The sequence below is a fragment of the Psittacula echo genome (assembly GCF_963264785.1).
Source record: "Psittacula echo genome assembly, chromosome: 3".
Classification (NCBI taxonomy): Eukaryota; Metazoa; Chordata; class Aves; order Psittaciformes; family Psittacidae; genus Psittacula; species Psittacula echo.
The window spans coordinates 38,063,884-38,084,765 of NC_137736.1; the positions used below are offsets into that span (position 1 = coordinate 38,063,884).

The 20,882-nt window shown below is 51.4% G+C and overlaps 1 protein-coding gene across 1 annotated transcript in view; it reads left to right on the top strand.

Annotated features, from left to right (window-relative positions):
* Positions 1 to 7,767: 7,767 nt before the first annotated feature.
* BCOR (BCL6 corepressor) overlaps positions 7,768 to 20,882 on the top strand; it is a gene marked incomplete at its 5' end in the record, with an annotated part of 39,485 nt that continues 26,370 nt past the window's right edge. The window contains 5 exons of the mRNA XM_080613008.1: positions 7,768 to 7,853; positions 9,306 to 9,384; positions 10,292 to 13,123; positions 13,800 to 13,853; positions 14,301 to 14,484. Coding sequence (XP_080469134.1) covers positions 7,768 to 7,853; positions 9,306 to 9,384; positions 10,292 to 13,123; positions 13,800 to 13,853; positions 14,301 to 14,484 — 3,235 coding nt within the window. The remainder of the gene's footprint in view (positions 7,854 to 9,305; positions 9,385 to 10,291; positions 13,124 to 13,799; positions 13,854 to 14,300; positions 14,485 to 20,882) is intronic.

Consider the following 20,882-nt stretch of genomic DNA (forward strand, 5'->3'; position numbering starts at 1 on the left):
GTATTAGTCACTTGTTATCATGCTTAGAGGCAGACCTCATTTGCGCGTCTGCCAACTCGTTCACATCTGCTCAGAGCTGTTCAGGGCATTTTAACCTTGGCGGTGTCGTGTCGTAGTCCCACGGATCAAGAACGAGTAATTAAAGCTTTAAGCAGCAGCAAAAAATTCATAGCCGCCCATCTGCATCGCAGTTGAGTCGCTGCTTTGTTTCGGTGCGGAGCGCCGAGATGGGAAGGCAGGGCCGGCGGCGGCCTCCTCTTCGGAGGGGCATCTGGATTGCCTTTTCTCCCCCCCCCCCCGTTCCTTTTCCTTCCTTTTTCTTTACTTTATTTCATTATTTTTCCACGGGAAAACCGAGCCTTGTCGTTGGGTTTCCTTTTTTTTTTTTTTTTCCCCGGTGTTTTCCACTCGCTGGGGCGGGCGGCGCCGGTGCTGCCGGCCCTGGACGTGCATGAGCTCTGGTTTGTGGGGATACGGGACTGGGATACGGAGTTGCGGAGACGTGAGGATGTGGTGTGGGACACTGAGTTGCGGAGACGTTTCTTGAGGGGGATTCATCGTGCTGCTTTCCGAACCGAGGGCTTGACACCACTTTCCCGAAGCGTTTTCCGCCAAGGAGAGACGTTAGCACCGTAAAGCCGACATAAACTTTGGGGCGAGGCTAATTTTTATGCATTATTTAGCAGAAACCGAGCTGTTGTTTGTTGTTGGGAGGAAGAGGGAAGAAAGAAAAAACGGGGGAGGGAAAAGCCCCAACTTCCCAAGCACGTTTTCTTACGTGTGTCCGATGAAGGTCCCACCGCACCGGGGACCAGCCCCGCAAACAAAGCCTTGCGGGGAGCTTCTGGGCCGGCCGCGCTCGGTAAAACGGGAGACGGAGGCACCCAGGTTTAATATTTCGCTGTTGTGCGCCGGCCATTTGCTGCATGAGGTGCGGAGCCGCTGTCCCCGGCGGGGCTGCCGCGGGAGGGATGGTTGGGGGGAGCGGTAGGAGCTGCTCCCCATCCATCAGCTCCTCGAAGCTGTTGCTCCGTAAATGAGGGAACCACAGGCCCTGTCAGCCGCAATTATGCAAAATGAAGTCGTCCGTGATCAATATCTCCCAACGTCCCCGACGGATGCGGGGAGGGAGTGGGGGGGGGGGAGCCCCCGCCTGGCGTGCTGCGGCGCGAAGCGCTGCGCTGGGTGGCCGGAGGGAAACCAAGGGCGTACGTCCCGTTAATCAGTCCAGCCCCCCCCCCGGGTTGCGGCGGAGGCTGGGGGAAGGAAACGGGGGCTGTGCTCCGGTATTTCTGCAGGGATAACGCTGCGGAAGTGAGCGCAGGCTTTCTCCCAACTCTCTCTCCCTGGAGCACTGGGACTTTCGGGGGGGGGGGGGGGGGGGGGCGGGGGAAGGAGGTGTGTCTCCTCCCCAGTCCCGTAAGTTTGCCAGGCTATCAGGGGTGAGAGAGGGGGACACGGCGGGTCTCGGCGAGCCTGGTGAATGGAGAGCCCATGGCGCTGCGCTCGCCCAGCCTCCCGCGGCCGAACAATGGGGGACGGGCGGGGGGAAGGGGCTGGCTTGGTGGTATTTGTCTTTTTTTTATTCCTCTTCTTCTTTTTACCCCCCGTCCCCTCTGTGTTTTCTTTATATCCCTCTCCTGAAAAGCAAAAGCCATACGGAATAAAGGCAACAATGAAGGGCTCTCGGGCTGCCGAATGCGCGGCGGGTTAATGGGGTGGGGGCGCGCAGGGCTGCGCTCTCTTCCCCGCGCCGGGAATGCGGCCTTAAATTACCTGAAATGCATATTTCTGCGTGTGTGTGTGTGTGCGTTCGCGTGTGTGTCCCTCTCCCGCTGCTGCTCCTCTTTCGCAGCCCGGGCTCGGCTGCTGCCTGTTGTCTCTGGCAGCAGTAGCGGAAACCTCGCTCCCGTGCGTGTGTGTGTGTGTGTGTGTGCTTCTAAAATGGCGCGGACGCCCTGGGTAGGGAGATGCCGCGGCGGGTGGGCGAGGGAGGGAGGCCGGGCTCTCGCCGGGGGCCTTCGTCTGCGCGGGGGCCAGGGGGTTCCTGCGGCAGAGCCGGTTTGCGGCTCTCTCCGCTGCCACCTCCTCCTCCGGCAGCTCTCTTCACGGCTCGGCGGCGGGCTGAGCGGCCGGGCGTGTAGGGCAGGAAACCCTCGGTCCCTCTGGCTCCCCCCGCGACGAGGGCAGCCCGCCCGCCGCCGCGGCGAGCGCTGGGCACGGAGGCATCGCCCGTGTCGGAGCGGGGGAGTGGTTGGGGGGGTGGGGGCGAGCGCCGTAGCGGCAGTACGGGACTGCCGTTGCGGCGGTCGGGATCGGTATTTCCCGCGAATCCCCGGGAAATCCTTCATGCAGTGATGCCTCGAAGTTGGGTACCAGCTGCCTCGTTCCCCCCACCCCCATCCCTCCCGATGTGTGTGTGTGTGCGCCTTTCCTATCGTTCCCCGTCGATCCGTTTTAATGGGGAGATCGGGGGGGGGAGGGGATGGGAATGTGAACGAGGGCGCCCGCCCTGCAGGGTCCCGTACTCTTCAGGTGTGGTGGGCATCGCCGTGTGCCGGGGCAGCCTTGTCCGTCCCCCCTTTTCCCTGGTCTCCCTAAGGAGCCATGTGTTTGGGGGTGCGGATCTTTCCCCGGAGCCCACACGGTACTGCCTGCCGCGGTGGGAGCCCCGGGGGAAGGCGGCCAGGGTTATTTGAAGGTTCGCCAGCCATTTTAACTTTCCCTTATTGGCCTCCTCTCCCGCCCCCTTCCCCAGTTCCTAGGGCTTATCATTAATTGAAAACTTTTTTTTTCCTCCCTCTTTTTTTTTTTTTTTTTTTTCTCCTTATTTCTCTTTTTGGCTGCCGCCGGCGCTGAGAGCGATGCGATGATTCGCCTCGCAGCATATGGGAAAGGGGGAAAGCGCCGCTGCCGCTGCGACGCAGCGACTGTCTGTGTGCAGGGTCCAAGGCGTGACAGGCGGTGCGGGGGGAACTCCCCCCCCCCCCTCCGAGCCCTGCTGCGGGCGGAGAAAGAGGAGGAGGAGGGGGGAGTCTCCGCCGGGCCGGAGCCAGGCCTGGGGCGGCGGGGGGATACTCCGCTGCCGCTGGCTCTCGGTCGGCAGCCGGGGCTGCCCTCGGACGGCTCCGCCGCGTCGTGTTTACACGGCAGAAAGTCCCGGTCGCCGTCTGACACGTGACTTTGGGAGCCCCGGTGGCACAACGGGGACACACGACGGGGACATGATGGGGGTGGCTGCGGCAGGAGCCTTAAAATAGACTTCGACCCCCGTTACACTGCCTGCACCGAAACGCACTACTGTCGTGCATGACTCAATATGTATTTTAAATCGGTTTAGCGATCTCGCTGGCGCATTGTGCTTTAGCTTTATGGTTAAATGAAATGCCACACGTCCCGGGTAAAGGTCAAACTTCTTTAATCCTCGGATCCGTGCGGTGGCTACTTAGTCTGCAGCTTCCTCCTCTGGGTTACAGGACGTGGCACTAGCGGTGATGCAGTGTGGAGATGGCAGAAAATAACTTACGGTGTAGATAGTTGTATGCGTATCTCTTAAAGCGCAGCCACCCCTGTTCTTCAAGCACTTGTCTAATATTAGATCGCTGGCTGCTGCCAGAGTATTGTAAACGCATTGTAAATGGTGCATTGTAAACGGTGCAGCCGTACGGTGCCTCTGAAGTCTCCTTTCTCTCCGCGGCATTGCGCGTTGTTTTTTAGAACCTGTAAATATGTAAGTCGGAGGTACAAGATAAACGAGGTACCTGAACACATTCATAAGCAGCTGTCCATATTTAAGCTTACAAATACCGTGCGAGCGCTGCCCTTTAAATCAAGCGCCAGATGAACGGGTTGAGGGCTAATCGAAGTGGGTCGCCACGAGTCCTCGACTGCTTTTCACTCCTCTTGCAGGGATTTTCACAAATCTAGAAATGATCATTTCAGTGGCCTGGAACCGGGTGGCGAAGGGGGGGGGCGATCAGGGCTGGACAATTTATTGCCTCGGGTTTAATCTCCTAAGGGCCGGGTTGTTTGCCCAAGCGCCTGTCGCTCCGTCGGTGCCACAGGCTCTCATAGGCTTAGGGGTGTTTTTTTCCCTTCCTTTTCACCCTCGCAGCCCTCCCCGCCGGCTGCCGTTGCGCTGCTGCTGCCTCCGCCGCCGCTGCTGCTGGCTCTGTGGTTTGTGCAGTGGAAACTGGCGGGCTGCCAGGCAGAGCTCGGAGGTGGAAAAGAGTAAAGGCGCCAAAAGGGAACTCGTGCGCCGCTGCAATTCTCCTCCCACCCCGCTTCCTGGCTCGCTGCAGCCGCCGGCCCCGCAGGGCTTCCTTTATTCCCCCCCCACCCCCCCCTTCACCTCACTCGCCTCCGGGCACCCCGGGGCCGAACAGAGAATGGGGAGGGCGAGAGGAGGCTGCCCCGGGCCGGGCGGTGCTACCCTCCCCATCTCTTTTCCCCGGAGGCACGGAGAAACGGCGTCTTCCTCCTACTCCCCCCCCGCGGGCATCGGGTTTTTCTCATTTCCACGCCAGGAGTGCGTTAACAAAACTTTGCTGCTGCTGCTGGCGTCAATGGCTGCCAAAAGTCTGTTGACGTTGCGAGGGAGACCCAAACGGTTCCCTTTCTAATCAGCTGCCCAAACAGCGCGGTGTGTGTCTCTGCCTGCCGCTGCGGCGCGGGGCAGCGCGGGGCCCTGGGTGTTCCCGGCACGGCACGGCACGGCTCCGCTCGGCGCGGCACGGCGCGGCACAGCGCTGCACGCCGGGGCCCTGCTCGGCACCACGCCGGGAGGCAGGTTAGTGCTTGCAGGCGCTTTAAACAACTGGTTTCACACGTCGGCATCGCTGCGGAACCGCGTGTTGCGCGTCTCCCCCCCCCCCTCCCGCCACCCTCCTTCTCTCCCTCCCTTCTTCCCTCCTCCGTGCATCACCGTCTATATTTAGCAGCAGATGGCTTTATCGGCCAGACACCTCCCGGAGGAAATGTCGTTCGCTCTCCGGCGGCCGAGCCCCGCTCCGTTCCTCACGCTGCCGAGCAGCGCAGGGGGCGGGGGAGCTGCGGCACCCTGGGGTGCGCTGACAGCGGTGGAGGGAAGGGGACCCGCGACGAGAGGGGTGGAGGAGCAGGAAAGGAGAGATGGAGAGACGTGTCCTCGGTTTCCTCCGTACACCGGGACGCTCAGCCCACCGTCGAGGTTGCATAACGGGGCCGGTTGCGGCCATTCCCGCGGAAGCTGGGTATAAATAGGAGCGGTGTCACCCCGACCCCCCCCGTCTCGTCCCGTCCCCACATTGCCGAGGGCTTGTGGAGCTGCCAGCGTTTGGCTGAGCCGCCCGAATCTCCTGCGACCTGCTGGCCCCGACGGGCATCCGCTTGCAGGGAGATAGGAGGAGGAGGAGGGAAGGGGCGTGTGAAGAGTTAAAAGTCTGCTGCTCGTTGCAATGAAATTATGGCTGGCAGTGGCGCCGCTGCTCGTTCAGCAGACCTCCACTTTTAAACAGTTCACAAGAAGTTCATCAGGGCGGTGATTATAGCTGCACACACGCGCACCCGGGGCAGTGAGCACCAAGGGTGGCTTTGGGGAAGGGGCTGGCAGCCGTCGGGGTGCGGGCTCTGACCCACCTGGGTGGGCCCCAGGATATCCCACTGGCTCTCCGTGCCCTTCCTTCTGGTGGACTTTGCCCCCCTGCAGAGGTGGTGGTGGGATGTGGGACCTCCAGATCACCGCTGCTGCGGCTGGGAGAGCTCTCGGCCCCCCGTGCAACTTCAGCATTTCGCTATCGGCACATGTCAGGGGATTGACGGGCTCTAATTCAGGCACTGCGCCTTATCTTAATGATACACTTCCACCGAGGAAACCAGGCAGGCGCAGGCGGCCCCTCCAAGGCGCAACGGGGGTTGGCCTCCTGTGCTGCTGAGGCCCGTGTCCTCTGAGCCCGGTGTCCGTCCCTCATGGATGAGGCAGTGCACGAGGTGGCTACTAACCTTACGTAAACCCCTAAATCACTCTCGCCATGCTGCTGCTGCCTCTATTGAAAACATTACGAGCAGCGCATCTGGAAACCAGTAAATCTGTCCAGAAACCATCTTTCCAGTGAAATAATTCCTTTTGAATGATAGCATGGTATCTAATCTCAGTGGAGTTTTGTTTCCTCACAGCAATTTTTGTGGACTTCATTAGGGAAAGCTAACCGTTGTGGAGGCAGGAGGATCAACATGCCGTTTCATTAATATACATTTGTTCCAGACGTGGAGTTCTGCACAAAAGGCCTCTCTGAGGGGAGAAAAAAGTGTTGGGGAACAAGGCTTTCCTGCCGTTTCAGCTCTTAAACCTCTCTCAACGTGTGTGAAGTATTGTGTTAAAGGCCCAATCTGGGCTTCTTCCCCATTAAATGCCAGAGTGATCATTTGCATATTTGTAGCCTGACAAAGGAAATGAGTTTGCTGGGGAAGCATGGATGCACTGGGAGAAGCTAGGCATTAAACTCCCAGTGGTCAATCGCCCGTTACTGGCTTGTGTGTGTGTGTAAAAGGAGTATCATGCCTCCTGCTTAAAAGCTTCTATTTTTGTGAGAGAGGAAGAGCTGAGGGATATCCTGTGCATTAAAGGCTCCCCCTACTTATTAACCCAGCATTTAGCAGCAGGATGCAGGCTGAAGCTCAGTCAAAAGAAACGACTCAACCTCCGAAGAGCAATTAAAATCTTGCACTGGAATAAATCATGCGCTGCGATAATCCTGTTAATAAAACGCAGCTTGTCCTGACACTTCGCTCATGCAGCAAACTAGGATTTAATGCCAGCGAAGGTGGCATTAGGAAAGGTACAGGGGAGGAAAAGCCTTTTCCTCTCCACTGCTGAACGCGAAATGTGGTTACCTTTCACCTGCCTCCCTGGCTGCGCACGGTGCCGATCCTCTCGGACTGCTGATACTTCGCCAGCGAGCCCACTAATGATTTCTTTCCCTGGAGTGAGCAGGCATCATTGAATTACTGAAAGCACTTGCAGCAGCAGCAGCAGCAGCGGCAGCAGCAGCTCTGATGCAGAAGCCACCAGGGCTCTGTGCTTAATCAAATCAAGGGGTGTGGAGCTCACCAACCCACTTACTATTTTTAACCCCTTTCTCCAAGTTAGTCATGTGCAGATGCTAAAGGGGAGTTTTTATTTAGGTCCCTTCTGTAGCAGCGTCTCTTCCTTTTTAAGTCCCTGCGTGAAAGCTTTGTCAACAATCAGCGTACTAATATACATGGGATGTGGCTGTTCTTGCTCTGCACGCCTGCTCCTGTGCCTTCCTAATGCAGGGCTTTTGTGAGCACATGTGGGTAGTTTGGCATGTTCCCTCAGCCTGGGGGGTCTCCCTCCCCTGTTCAGCCTGTGTGAAGTTAATATTTGGGGACCAGTGTGTACTTGGCCGGCTGAGTCATTTCTTGTGGAAATGAAATGCAGGGGAGAAACTTCTGTTTGTCTATAGCTTGGAATGATTCTTAATTTTCTGGATGTGCGCTGGGGAAAAGATCCATCTCCTCTGACCTATAAATGCCCTCAATTTGCTCCTTTATTGCAGGGTATCTCCCTTAGCGGTTAACATAGGCAGCTCACTCCCCACACCAATCCTGCATTCATTATTAATTACCCAGAGGGAGGCTAGCTGCTCCTCTGTGATGTTTGCACTTCCTCCTAGACAAATCTGCTCAACTTTTTTTTCTCTTTTTCCTTTTTCTTTTCAATAGAATATAAAAACCGTGAAGAAGAGTCGTGATTTTTAAGAAGACGTCATGCTTTCTGCAACTCCCCTGTATGGCAACGTTCATAGCTGGATGAGCAATGAAAGGGTTCGCATGTGTGGAATTAATGAAGACAGGTAAATATTTAAGCTTCTGGCAAGTTAAACCACACTGTAATTCTGCAGCGTGAGGTCTTGGAGTTTACTCGCTGCCCTAATACTGGAGCAGATAGCTCGCTGCCCTGTGTTGAGATCAGCCCAGCTTGGAGGAAGGGCAGGGAGGAGAAACAAGACGTGCCTGAGAGCAATAGAGCAGTTGCTGATTTACTATTTGACAGATAACCTGGGTCAGTGAAATTGGGATGCCCTTTAAAGAGATTACTCCTTGAAGCAGCCTTTAAACACGCTTTTACAATTAATTTATTAATTCATATTTGTGAAGGGGAATTAAACCAAATAGTGCATATGTTCTTGGGGTGACTCTGTGGCAGAGGGTCTTCTGCAAAGTGATTTGGTGTTCCCTGCCTTTGGACCAACAGTTTGTCCTGTGAAATAGGAACAGCAGCCTTTCCATCTCCTACAGGTGAATCTCTCTTCATCTCCACCTTTTTTTTTCCTGCTGAATATTATTCAGTTGATGATTAAAATTGCAGTCTTTATGACACTGAGCAGAATCGGCAGGCACACCTGTGGTTCTCTGTGCCAGTTCTGTGTGGTTTTAGTGTTTTTCTGTCTTCTCTTTGAGCCCGTGTTCTCGCTGTTTTGTGGAAAGCCTCTGAGAGGCTGGAGAAAGTTTTTGGTCTTTGTAGGGAACACTGTTTGCGAACATGCGCTGAAGGAAAATGGCCAAATGTCTCACTTTGCTTCCGCACCCTCCCTCCCCACTTTCCTCCCAGTTACTTAGGGATAATGATTCTATGTGCTGCTTGCAGGAAAGGTGAATCTTTTAAAACCAGATTCATTAAAATCGCATTTCTGCTTAAAGGTGATGATGTGCCTTTAAGCACTTTGATTGAAAGGACTTCTTCTGGGTAATGCTGAAACTTTCCTTCTGCTGCATGTCAGTGATTTTTATCCCTGGGATTTGAAATTTGGCACTAAGGTACATTCTTTATCGGTGCTTTCTGTGATAACAAGTCCCAGTGCTTCAACACTGGTATGGCACAGATGTGCATCTCTCTCTTTAGCATAAAACAGCTGACATTCATGATATTAGCATGTGTGTTTTAATTTTCTCCTCAGCAGTGTTTATGGATGGTACATGAGCAGGGTATGTTTAAAATGGCATATTCTCTCCTTAGAAAAAGAGAAGGGCAAGAGGCAAAAGAGAAGACCTTGACAAAAATCACTTGCGTTGGAAGAGGCTTTTCTGAGATGTGCTTGGTGTGCTCTTGGTGTCAAAACCCTTTATGCTTATTTGCAAATAGTCCTTGCTTTCTAAAGTAGCCGCTGTGCATGGGTACGCAGAAAGATAAATGTGGTATCGTACGGGACTTCTTTAGGGCAATCAAAATACAGAGGTGATACAATCCCGAACTGATGTGAGAGGCAGAGGATGCTTTCAAGTAGTAAGCTTCAATTTTTTTATAGGAAAATTCCCATTAATGATGGTGATGCACCGAAAAGCAGACTGGAGTTGAGGGAAGAAAATCACCTGAATCACAGTGTGGTAAGAAGTTAATAGCTTTATGGTGTGGCTGAATCTGTGCCTGTCCTCCCCACCCTGTTCCCTACCCGTGGATGTCCCTGGGTGCTATTACATGATCCGCTTGGAGAAATGATTGAAACACCTTTCTGTTGCAGCTCTAGCTGGGCTTGGGCACGTGGGAGCTGTTTCTGTGAAACAGTGAAATGGGGCCTTATTTATCTTGTTAATCTCTTAACACTGACTTTGTGTTGTTTTGTTGTATGATGTCATATTCTTACTTCCGCTCTGCTGTGAATTATGTCCCACAGCATACCAGCATGTGTAACGAAAATAGTTCATGTAAGCATTAAGTACATCCATGTTTCAACAAAGTTGGTGGTTTTCTCCTTCTTTGTGCATACGCTGGGAGTGGCAAGTGGGGAAGAAACTCTATGGCAGACCTTTCTTCTTGTGCATCCTCAGACACCTTGCCCTATGAATCGTGGTGTTGGCAGGCTGTGGCGACGGGAGAGGTCCTGGAGGAAGAGGAGAACAGGCTCTCTATCCTTCTCTTCCTGCTTTCCATGCCACATCCCACATCCTCTTACTCTGACAGGGCTGGGGCTGAGGAGCCAGTTGCTGCACAGAAGTGGTGCCCCTGAGCATCATCTCTGGGCCACTTCTGGCTGCTTGGGCTGTGGGTCCTCATGTCTTTGTTTCTAGCCAATAGATTTTGGGTGCAGAGAGATTTGTATTGGTATTTGTGGTGATACATATTGCCCCATAGGTTCCTGTTCTCCCATTTGCCAATGTGATCAGCCTCTGGACGTTTTCATGACGAGCAGTGTGTTTGCTTTGGTATTGTTTCTCTTCCAAAATGCTGATGTATCTGCTTGAGTGGAATCACGTTAGTGAAATGTGAAAGTAACATACTTCTTGTTCTGTGAAGGTGGATGCGACTACAGCACATCGCATCGACAGTCTTGCAGCTCTGAGTATGGACAGGTCTGGACTCATGCGAGAAGGACTCAGAGTCCCCAGTAGTATTGTCTATTCCAGCTTGTGCGGACTTGGCTCGGAAAAATCACGGGATGCTACGGGTTCGATAGCTGGGCTCGGATTTACTCCTGAAAGAAATCCAGAGATACAGTTTAAGTCTAATCCCCCTGAAGCGGTAGAAAGCGCAGCTGTCTCTGGAAAAGCCCCAAATGGCTTCAGCGCTATATACAAAACACCTCCTGGAATACAAAAAACCTCTGCTGTCCCGACAGGGGAGACGCTGGGTTTGGACCGAGCTGCGGGTGACAGGCAGAGTCCCCTCGGTGTCAGTGGTGCTAGTTACCTAAGGCTCCCCTGGGTAAACCCCTATATGGAGGGCACAACGCCCACCATATACCCTTTCCTTGACTCACCAAATAAGTATTCGTTGAACATGTACAAGGCATTGCTACCTCAGCAGTCCACCTACAGCTTACCACAGCACCTGGCTTACTCACCCGTGTGTACGAATGGTGAGCGTTTTTTATACCTGCCTCCCTCCCACTACGTTGCCCCTCACATCCCTTCGTCACTGGCGTCACCCATGAGGCTCTCGACCGCTTCGGCTTCACCGGCGATCCCGCCATTGGTGCACTGTCCGGATAAGAGCTTGTCGTGGAAGATGGGTGTCAGCCCCGGCAACCCCGTCGATGCGCACTCCTACCCCCACATCCAGAGCAGCAAGCAGCCCCGGGTGCCGGCCGCCAAGCCGGCTCCCCCCAACATATCGGCGGATCCTGCGCTCCTGCTGCCACACTCACCCCGGCCGTCCCCGCGCCTTCCCCTCCCTGCCCAGGTTGGGGATGCCTACGCCGATTTCCACAAACACTTCCCCAGGATCACCACCTCTCCCTCCTCCGCTGTTACCCTCCCAAAGCCCTACGTGAATGTCGGAGGCGAATTTCCACCCTCCCGCCTCTCCAATGGGAAGCTTCCCAAAGGCAGTGATGCTGGGGAGGCACCCCTGCCAGCCGCCCCCCATGTGAGGAAAGCTGGCCATGACCGGAAAGACGGCAGGTCCCCCCCGCTCCTGGAAAAGCAGACCCCGACCAAAGACGTTGCTGACAAACCACTGGACTTGTCGGCAAAAGTCGTCGATGCGGAAGCCACCGGCAAGTCAGACCACAGTAAGAAAATGATGCCGACGGTGCTGGTGCACGGCAGGGCGGGAGGGGGGACGCACTTGCCAGGCAGCGATATAATACAGAAAGAAACACTGTCTCCTGGGAATGGCTGCCCCATCTACAGGCCTGAAATTATCAGCACAGCACCATCCTCCTGGATCGTTCCCGGTCCCAGCCCCAATGAGGAGAGCGGAAAGAGCGTACAGCTGAAAAACAAGGCTTTGGACTGGGTGATCCCACAGCAGAGGAGCTCGTCCTGCCCCAGGATGGGTGGCACAGAGGCGGTCGTTGGCAGTGTTTCAACAACGGTGTCGGCGGGGGGGCGTCCGGCGTCCGCATCGCCAGCTCCCAATGCCAACATGGATTGCGCCAAGGCGGCCAGGAGCTCTGCGGAGAGCACTGCATCGGTTATACAGCATGTTGGGCAGCCTGTCGCCACCCCTGCAAAACACAGCAGTAAGGTGGCCAAATCCTGCAGCCAGGAAGCCAACTTCAAGTCAGGCGAGACTGCCCTGGCCTCCAGCCCCATCTTTCTGCCTCCTAACGAAGCGTTTCGGTCCCCACCTCTGCCCTACCCCAGGAGTTACATCCCATACCCAGTGCCGGAGGGAATAGCCATCAGCCCTCTGTCCCTCCATGGGAAAGGACACGTGTATCCACACCCTGTCTTGCTGCCCAATGGCAGCCTCTACCCCGGCCACCTGGCTCCCAAACCCGGCCTTCCCTACAGCCTGCCAGCGGGTCGAGGGGAGTTCATGACCTACCAAGACGCGCTGGGGATGGGCATGGTGCACCCGATGCTGCTGCAGCATTCAGCTTTGGAGATCAATAAGGAGGAGAAGGTGGAAAGGAGGTCACGGTCTCATGAGAGGGTCCGCTACGAGGACCCGGCTCTGCGGGGCCGGTTGCCAGAGCTCCTGGAGAGCAGCGGCAAGATGCATTTTGAAGTACCCAGTGAGAAGAGTGTGAAATTGCAGCAGAGCTCCGGTCACAGTAAAAACTCATCCAAAAGTGACAAGCACCTCTTCCCGGATCTTCTGCGAGATGAGCAAGAGGCTAAAAGCGAAGCAAATGTAACGAAAGCCAGCTTTGCTGCAGAAAGCAGTAATCAGGCTAATGACCCTACAAAGCACAAGGTAGAGCAGGCGTCGCAGCACAGAGATTTTATTGTAATGAGAGAGGAGTTTGGAAGAAATAATGATCTTCATGAAACCTATAATTTCAAGCAAACCCAGAGTTCATCGGTGTTCAGCTTAAGGAAAGAAGATTTGTCTGTGAGCCAGCCTAAAGACAGAGTGGTGGTCCAGCCTTCGCCCACTTACTTGGAAGGTGCTCACGAGAGTGATGCTCCGGCTCTAGCTTTTGGCAAGGTGCAGGAGGATGCGAAGCCATTCTGCATGGGAACAGCACCGCCAAGTATTGACACCAACCAGACCTATACCAAAGATGGAGCCGATGATGCAGAATCTGCCGATGGCAAAATACTGAAACCCAAGCCGTCGAAGTTGGCCAAGAGGATCGCAAACTCTGCTGGTTACGTAGGTGATCGATTCAAGTGTGTGACGACCGAGCTGTATGCGGACTCCAGCCAGCTCAGCCGGGAGCAGCGGGCCTTGCAGGTGAGTCCGCGCGGTCCAATGACCGCCGCGCTTTGTGTCGTTATTTCTGTATGGCAAGTCACAGTCAAGTTTTAAAGTTGAGAGAAGCAACGCAGGTGGGGCAATCAGGAGGTGTTTTTGTCAGGGTGTGCTCACCAGAAAAACGGTTTTAAATAGCAGAGTAAGTTTCTTAATGAGAGTAAAGAATAGGATGTATGGTTTTTACCTATGTACGTGCTAGTAGGCTTTAAAGGGCTTTTACTATGATCTGGTAAAAATGTTAATGTACATATGAAATGTTTGTGCAGTTATGGAGGGGAGTCGGACAGGCATGCATGTTCCCTTGGCGCTGTAATTTCTCAGCTGGCCTGTAGTGCCAGCTAGCAAAGCGTACCCAGAAGTTGTGATTCGCATGTCAAATGTGCAGCTTGACGGAGAGGAGTTGCAACCATGTATTAACGGGACTCAGGCAGCATTTGCGCCAAGCAAACATGTAGGGAAAAGTAGGAGTGATGCTGAGGTTGATGCTGAGGGATGATAGATACTGTATAGGAATATCCTTAAGGTATTTTACTTTAAATGAAGGGATGAGTTAAGCCAAATTGTTTTGCATTGTTAAGAAAAGAATTGGTTTATGCTTATAAAAATGGATGAAATTATCTAAATGATCCATTGAGTGCCCATTTTAATTACATAGATGGAAGGATTACAAGAGGACAGTATTTTATGTCTACCTGCTGCTTACTGTGAGGTCAGTTCTTCAAATTTTTATTACTAGACTCTTACATAAACCTTTGAGTTAAATTTCATTTCCAAATACACAAAGGGAAGTTTGTGGGCCATGGTCGTCTTTATTCATTGTACAGTTTTGTGTTGTTTTTATTTTCTTTTTCTTTTTGTTTTGTTTTTGTCTCTTTTTACCTCCAAAATGGAATGTTTTTGTTTTATATACAGTATACGTTTATATATATCTTTTTTATATATGTACACACATATATGAAAGAATTGTGTGGTTATTTGCATATAGATGCTAGAACACTGTTTTACGAGTCAGGTGTGTTAAGCTCCTACCCTAGCTATCTATCTGAAAGCTTGGTTTTGAGCTGATTATTCTTTGGAAATGCTTTCATATAAGGTAAGGCAAATGAAGTCGCTTTTATCGCAAGACTTTTTTTTTTTATATCAATTCTCTTTCTAGCGTGCAATGATGCGCTTCTCAGAATTGGAGATGAAAGAGAGAGAAGGCCAAACAGCTACCAAAGATTCAGAGGTCTGCAGATTCAGCCAGGCAGACTGGGAAAACTTGAAAGGAAACAGTGAAAAGAAGCCAAAGCCTGTCTCTCTGGAAGATGCCATTGCTGACCAAAATGACAATGACAGATGTAAGCGAATTTACATGGCTTTCTGAAGCGTGTATGTGTGTCTCTGTGCCACAGCAGCTTGTGGCAAAGCTGCACGGGCAGTGTAATCTTTGTGTTCTTGGGGTGTTGCTGGTTAAAGTCACTGACCTCAAGCTCTGCAGGTATGGAGCTGCCATGGCTGGGGTTCTCTGTGCTTGTTTTGGGGTCTGCAAGTTACTGATCACAGTTGTACCTGCTTTTCAGGACATAGTTAACTGTCACTGAAATTACCACCTTAAAGAGATTGTCCTTTTAACTGATGCGGTGCCACATCAACCAGGGGAGGCAAAGGTCCAAGATTATATTTTACATGCAGAAAGGAAGTGGGAGAAGAGAGGGAGGCAAAAAAGGGTTCAGCTTCCTGAAGTTGCTGTAGTGCTGGGAGATGCCAGTACCGCAGCATTCAGGCAAAGCAGGTATGGAGGACAGAAGGGTGGTGGAGAGTGGGAAATGACGTGATCTGCCAGGCTGGCTTAACTGTAAAAGCTGGCTGTAAAACTGCAGGCAATGAGAAGCTGGTTTGCCTGGGTGACTTCTTGCTGCAGTGACTGGGGATGTGTGCGGCAGGTCCTCATGGGCTGGCGAGGGGCTGCAAAATTCCCCATGGGGCTGGCTGTCCCTCCAGGCTGTGGCACGGTGTTGGAGGACTATGGAAAATGCATGCTGGTGACATTGTCCTAAAAGTAAGAGAAATTTCAATAAATAAATAGTATTAGGGGATTTTTTTTACTGTGTGCAAGAAGAATAGGGTTTTTTTAAAACCCTTAGTAAGCATGTGGCTTCCATCAATTTCCCTTTTTTTTTCTTTTACCTATATAACTAAGGAATGGATCAATTCTTCCTGCTGCTACTTTGTTTTGAACAACTCGGGGAAAAAAACCCTGACTATGCTGAAAGTATTGCAAAACAAGAGGAATCACTGCAGACTGCATTGTGTGTGTGTGTGTGTGCACGTGTAACTCGGTGGTTGAGTGTGCTCTTCTGTAGGTGGAGATTCATGAGTCGGGCTAGTAGAAAATTTCGTTCAGGCAATTTAATAACTTTGAATTATTGTTCTGGTCTTTGGTTAATGCTTTTGGCAGAGAGCATGCTGGTCAGTCGTACTTGCTCGGTTATTCACCTAAATCAAGTTACTGTGGTATTGCTGTCACTGAAATAACAGCCTCAACAAAAATCGGCCTGGCAAAATCGCAAGGGGAAGTTTTAACCGTGGAAGTAGAGAAGGTACCAGTGTGGGGAGAGGCACGCTGAGCTCCTGGAAGCCAACCAGGCTTTCTCTTCTCTAAGCGATACTGAAGCAGATTTTGTAAGGAAGGCACAGCTGCCTTTGCTATCCCTGTGCTAAAGACAAGAGCTGGCCAGGCTGCTGCCATGGCTGTCCCCCTTGCAGCCTTCCTTGATTGTCAGAGGGGTCAGGGTGCCTTGGTGATATCCTCTGTTAAATCTCACCCTGAGTGTGCTGGAAAGCATAAAGAGCTGCAGAGCAGTGGGGTCCTGCCAGCTTGTTCTGGCTGCAGGGCAAGAGGGGTGCAGGGGATGAGAGGGGGACAGTGGTCTGTGGGGCAGGGATCAGTGCAGGGCAGGGAGGGAGAGTCTGCTTAGCGGGGCTGTGGGGAGGAGGAACGCTAGAGCATCGTTGTTTGCTGAAACACCCCCTTCCATCCTTGCAAAAGGCTGAATATGGTGCCTCATTAAATTCATCATTTAGTGAGGTCTGCAGCACTTGAATCTGCTGGCTAAAGTGTGTTTGAGCCTATTAAATGCAGGGAAAGTATGTTCAGTCTTACATTAGTACGTTCCCCTCCTCTACGAATTAGCTCTGACTTAACAGGCTATTTCAGATTTGAGCGGAAGGTCTGAACTCCTAAAGGTGCAGGTGTGCTCTGGTGAGGGAGCTCCTCTGCCGTATGCCTGCCTGTACAGCACCAAATACTTAGCAGTACAGAGTCAGGTCTCAGTAAAAGTTTTTCATTGTGATGGTTCACCTCCTGCCCCTCGGGATAGCAGTTGATAAATCAAGAAGCCAAGTTTCAGACTTCTTAAATGCCTCTAGTGTAGTGCCTTGTGCTCTGATGCAGCTTAAGCCATCAGTGGTCATGATGCATCTCTCATGATGCAAGTAGCAAAGGGATGATGTGCTCTGCCTGTTCTTCCCTTCATTCACCACCAGCAAGAGCCAGAGCTACTTACCTCTTGCCTTCTCTTTACCTCCAATTTCTCACCACACTGTTGGTGTGTTTGGTTTTAAAGCTCTTCAGTGGGGACTGGTTTATGGTTTGCAACCTCTTCCATTTTCCGTTCTGCCTCCTGCAAGTGATGTTGCTGCTGAAAAGATGTTTCACCTCATTTTACGTAGCGTTCATCCAGCACTGGCTAAAAGCAAGCGATGTGCCTTTATGTGTGTGAGCGGGACATTCAGGAGCAAAACCAGTGAGCTTTTGGACACAAGCACTTCACCTGCCTGGTGTTGGTGGGGAAGAGGAAAACCACAACTGAAACTGTGATTGTAGCACAGAGCTGGCTCGTGGGTTCCGTGCTGCTGCCTTGGTGTGGAGTGCAGGAGCCCACTGGGTCCTAGCAGCTGCTCAGCCCCTCAGCTGCTCTAAATCTACCATTGCAATGACACCAACAAAGGCTAAATAAATAACAAGCAAGTGATGCTTAACAGGGGCATCTGTGATAGGGTGGAAACTCCTTTTTTTAGCTTGCTCTGGGACCTGCTAATTTTTGTAGCTGTACAGCATATGTAGGGGTGGACGTTTTTGAAAGTAAATAAAGACAAAATGTTTGATTCCTTAAACTTTCCCTCTAACTTGGCGGTGCATGGCTTTGCTGTACCAAGAGTCTTCTTAAGCTTCATCATGCCTTCTGGAGAAGGGTAAAGAAGATGGGGTTTTGTTCTTTGTTTTTATTTTTTCCAGGTTTTGTTTTTTTAAAAAGGCACAATTTAAGGGGGGTAGTGTGTTAGTTAATTAATGAGCAATTAAAGCCAAGGAGTAAAGTAGAAGTGCTTTAATTCTCTCCCATCTCGTTTAGGTTTTGCCGGGCGTTCTAAGAGCAGCCTCGAAGCTGCTTTGTTGCCAAGGTGACTCGTAAATGTTGCTGAGGCGATGCTGCTCTGGTGCATTTCCATAGCACAAACATGATAAATTATGGGATGCATATGTCATGAGTCACAGGATTGTTCAGAGATCAAGTGATTTAAGCTATTGGCATGGACATGCGCGTCAGTATGGGCATGTGATGATTGCATGTCGGTTCATAACAAAGCTCTTGTAGCGGTACTGGAAATCATACCCAAGTGTGAAAGATTGAATAAATTCTACAAGCTGTGATTTTCTTGATCTAGAAGCATGATTTTACCTGTTTATCTAATTTTCTAAGAGGAAGACACTGCCCGTTTAAATCTGATCTGGAGAAAATAAAACCTGACATGTTAAAAGCCTGATCTTAAGGTGTGAGGTCATGGGGAAAAAGTTAAACCAGTCTCTGTGTGTGTGAAAGTGAATGGTATAATGTGCCAAAGCCTTTAGAGCTGGTGTTCAGCGTCCGAGCAAGGCGCCGGTGTCCCTTTGCATGGTAATCCCCTGCTTTCCAATCCGGGCTGTGTGTATACCTGAACAAATGAAAGATGGAGACAGTAAACATGTCCTTTGCCCTGGTCAGTTATTACCTTCCAGCTACAGGACATAGTGCAAAAGGAAAAAGGGGAAGAAATAAAAGCCAGTGCAGGGAGAATGGTGGTTGCTTGTTTGTGCAGTGTGCTAGGTTTGGGCAGCAGGAAACAAATGTGGAAAGCTCCCAACCAGAGGGATTGGAAAGGAAAAATGAGCTCGTCTGAGTTCCCTCTGCTCCATGGGGTACTAAGAATTGAATGCTGAAGGTGACTTCATGGAATTTCTTACTGATGTTGTGATCTCCATGCTGAATACTGGGTTTTAGCATTTGGATAGTCATTATCATCCTCAGATGAATAAAGGGTGCCTCTATAAGTGAGTGCAATGAGAGGTTGCTCCAGGGAAGAGGAAAGGCTGTTTTTAGCTGCCATGTTATTTGAACAAGAGAATTGCAGCCTAAACATTAAGATGTGTTTCCTTGTTTGCATCGCATGGGAGGGCCTGGTCTCAGGCAGCTGACAGCAACAGGAAGATGGAAAAATGAAGGAAAGTTTTTTTGTGGATAGCATGTTTGTGTGTGTATGTAACTGTTTCTTGCAAGATTGTAGCCCGTGCACTAAGGAGGAGATACTGCTTCAGGCAGAAACCATATATGAAGAAGCATCTTCTTTAATTCTTCCTTGTTTCTAGACTGGTAGGACAGTGAGAAATGGTTTGAATTGTTGGTGCTGGCTGTTACAGCTGGTGTGACACTGGCAAATGCTGGAGGCTTGAGGAAGGAACACATTTAAGAGTTTAATCTCCTTACTCATTGAGGTGTGTTGCTATGAGAACTCAGCATTTATCCTGTGTTTCTGGCTACCTTGTCACTGTTTAAATAATGATGATATGAAAACTCACAAGAATTTTGTTGTTGTTTTCTTCCTGGCGTGGAGAAAAGGATGTTGTAGATACATGCATGGCAGGGGGGAACAAAAGCAAATAAATTCTCCTTGTCCTTGTTGGGCTTGCACGATATGCTTATGTTGCTGTGCCTCTTGTTGACATTTATATCTTAATTTGGGGAGACACTGCGTCTGATCTGGGTTGCTTGCAAAACAGTTTGAGGACAGAGTGGAATCCGGTGGTAAAACATTAATAGATCCTGCACCCTGTAGGCGGCCACTGCTCTGCCAAGGGGAAAAACCTCTGGGCATGCAACGTGTCGGTACAAGCTGCGTAGGGAGCCTGACAGCCTGTGGGTTATGCTGTGTCCTGAACAGCGACCGACCTTTGTTCTTTCATGGTGAAAATCCGGCTGTGGAAGAGGCGGGGAGCATCAGCAGCGGAGCAGCCAGGCAAGGACGCGTCCTGCATGGCTCCACGGCTTCGCTGTCCTCCTGTGCCGATGATGCAGGATCATTACACAACCCGGATTAACGTGCGGAGATGTCACTGATCTCAATGGCCTTAACCACATCTAGGGGGACAGATTTTAGAGACGCGTGTGCAGAGGGATTTCTGGCTCAGCAGCCAGGTAGATGTAGCTGTGGTTGCCTCAGGGGACCCCCTCAGATGTCACTGGAGAGCAGAGGCAAAGGTGTTGCAGAGCTGCTGGCAGTGAGGGCTTTCTGGATAAACTTCAGTAGGTGTGTGCTGCTCTCCCCAGCATGTGAGGCCCCGGAGAAATGCTAACGGTGACAAGCTGTTAGTGAGGTTACAGCAAATGTCTCTCCCCTCCTTTTGATTCGTTAGCATGGATGGTCTGAGTGAGCAGCGCTTGGCATCCTTGCGCTGAGTCCTCTTGCAGATAGAGAAGGAATTAATCTGCAGCAGGTCGCTTTCAGTGGTGGCAGGCTGGAATTAGCTTGCTGTTTCCTGCAAGCCCCAGAGATTAAGACCGTCAGCCCTCCCACCCCCCAGCCTGCTACTTCCTCTGACCCTGCAAAAGCTTCTCTGGGAATTGGTCAGGATGTGCCTGCCTTTTCTCAGGCGAGACAGGGTTAGGAGCAGGAAAGCTGTCCCAAACTAGTGACTCTTAGCATGAGCCATGGTGTGTAGCTGCTGGTGTTGCTGGAGATGCGAAGGCTATAAACGGTGTGAGTGTGGCAGAGAGTGCCCTTACCTCATCTGTTTAGGGAAACTGACCATAAAAGTATTATATTTCCTTATAAAATCGGGGAAAATAGCAGACAGCATTAAAAATGTAAAATGGAATTGGAGAGAATAATTTCTAAAGTGATACTTAAAACGTGGCTGGTCCAGCTTCTTTTATGCTGTGTGAAACAGGACTGCTGGTGCTGTTGCTGTGGTTATAGGATACAGCTGTTGGGCAGCATCTTCATGCCACATGTGCAAGCATGGAATGTTGCCAGATTCTGGTTCAGGAGGACACTGGCGATTCAGAGGCACAGTCACAGTAAGCTGAGATACCCGTTTTCTGCAACATGTCAGCATTGCTGGCTGGAAGTGTGACAAACTGCATTTTAAAGTCTTGAAGGGAGCAGGTGTTGGCCAGGCGGCCTTGTGGAGAGGAGCATCGCTAAACAGCAGAATAGCCCGAGCGTCCCACTCGCCTGGAAAAAGTCTGCTTCTGTTTTGATTTTCCTTGGCCAGATAGCTTCTGCTGTTTTATAAAGCAGCCCTGCAGGCAGCTTCCCAAGCAGCATAAAAATGATGGTGGGGTGCCCGCAAACATCTCCAGAACCCTAGGTGCTGTTTGGAACTATTTCCAAGTTGTGGTGATGAACGATCTCATGAGAGTTCTCCCCCTCCTAGCCTTCC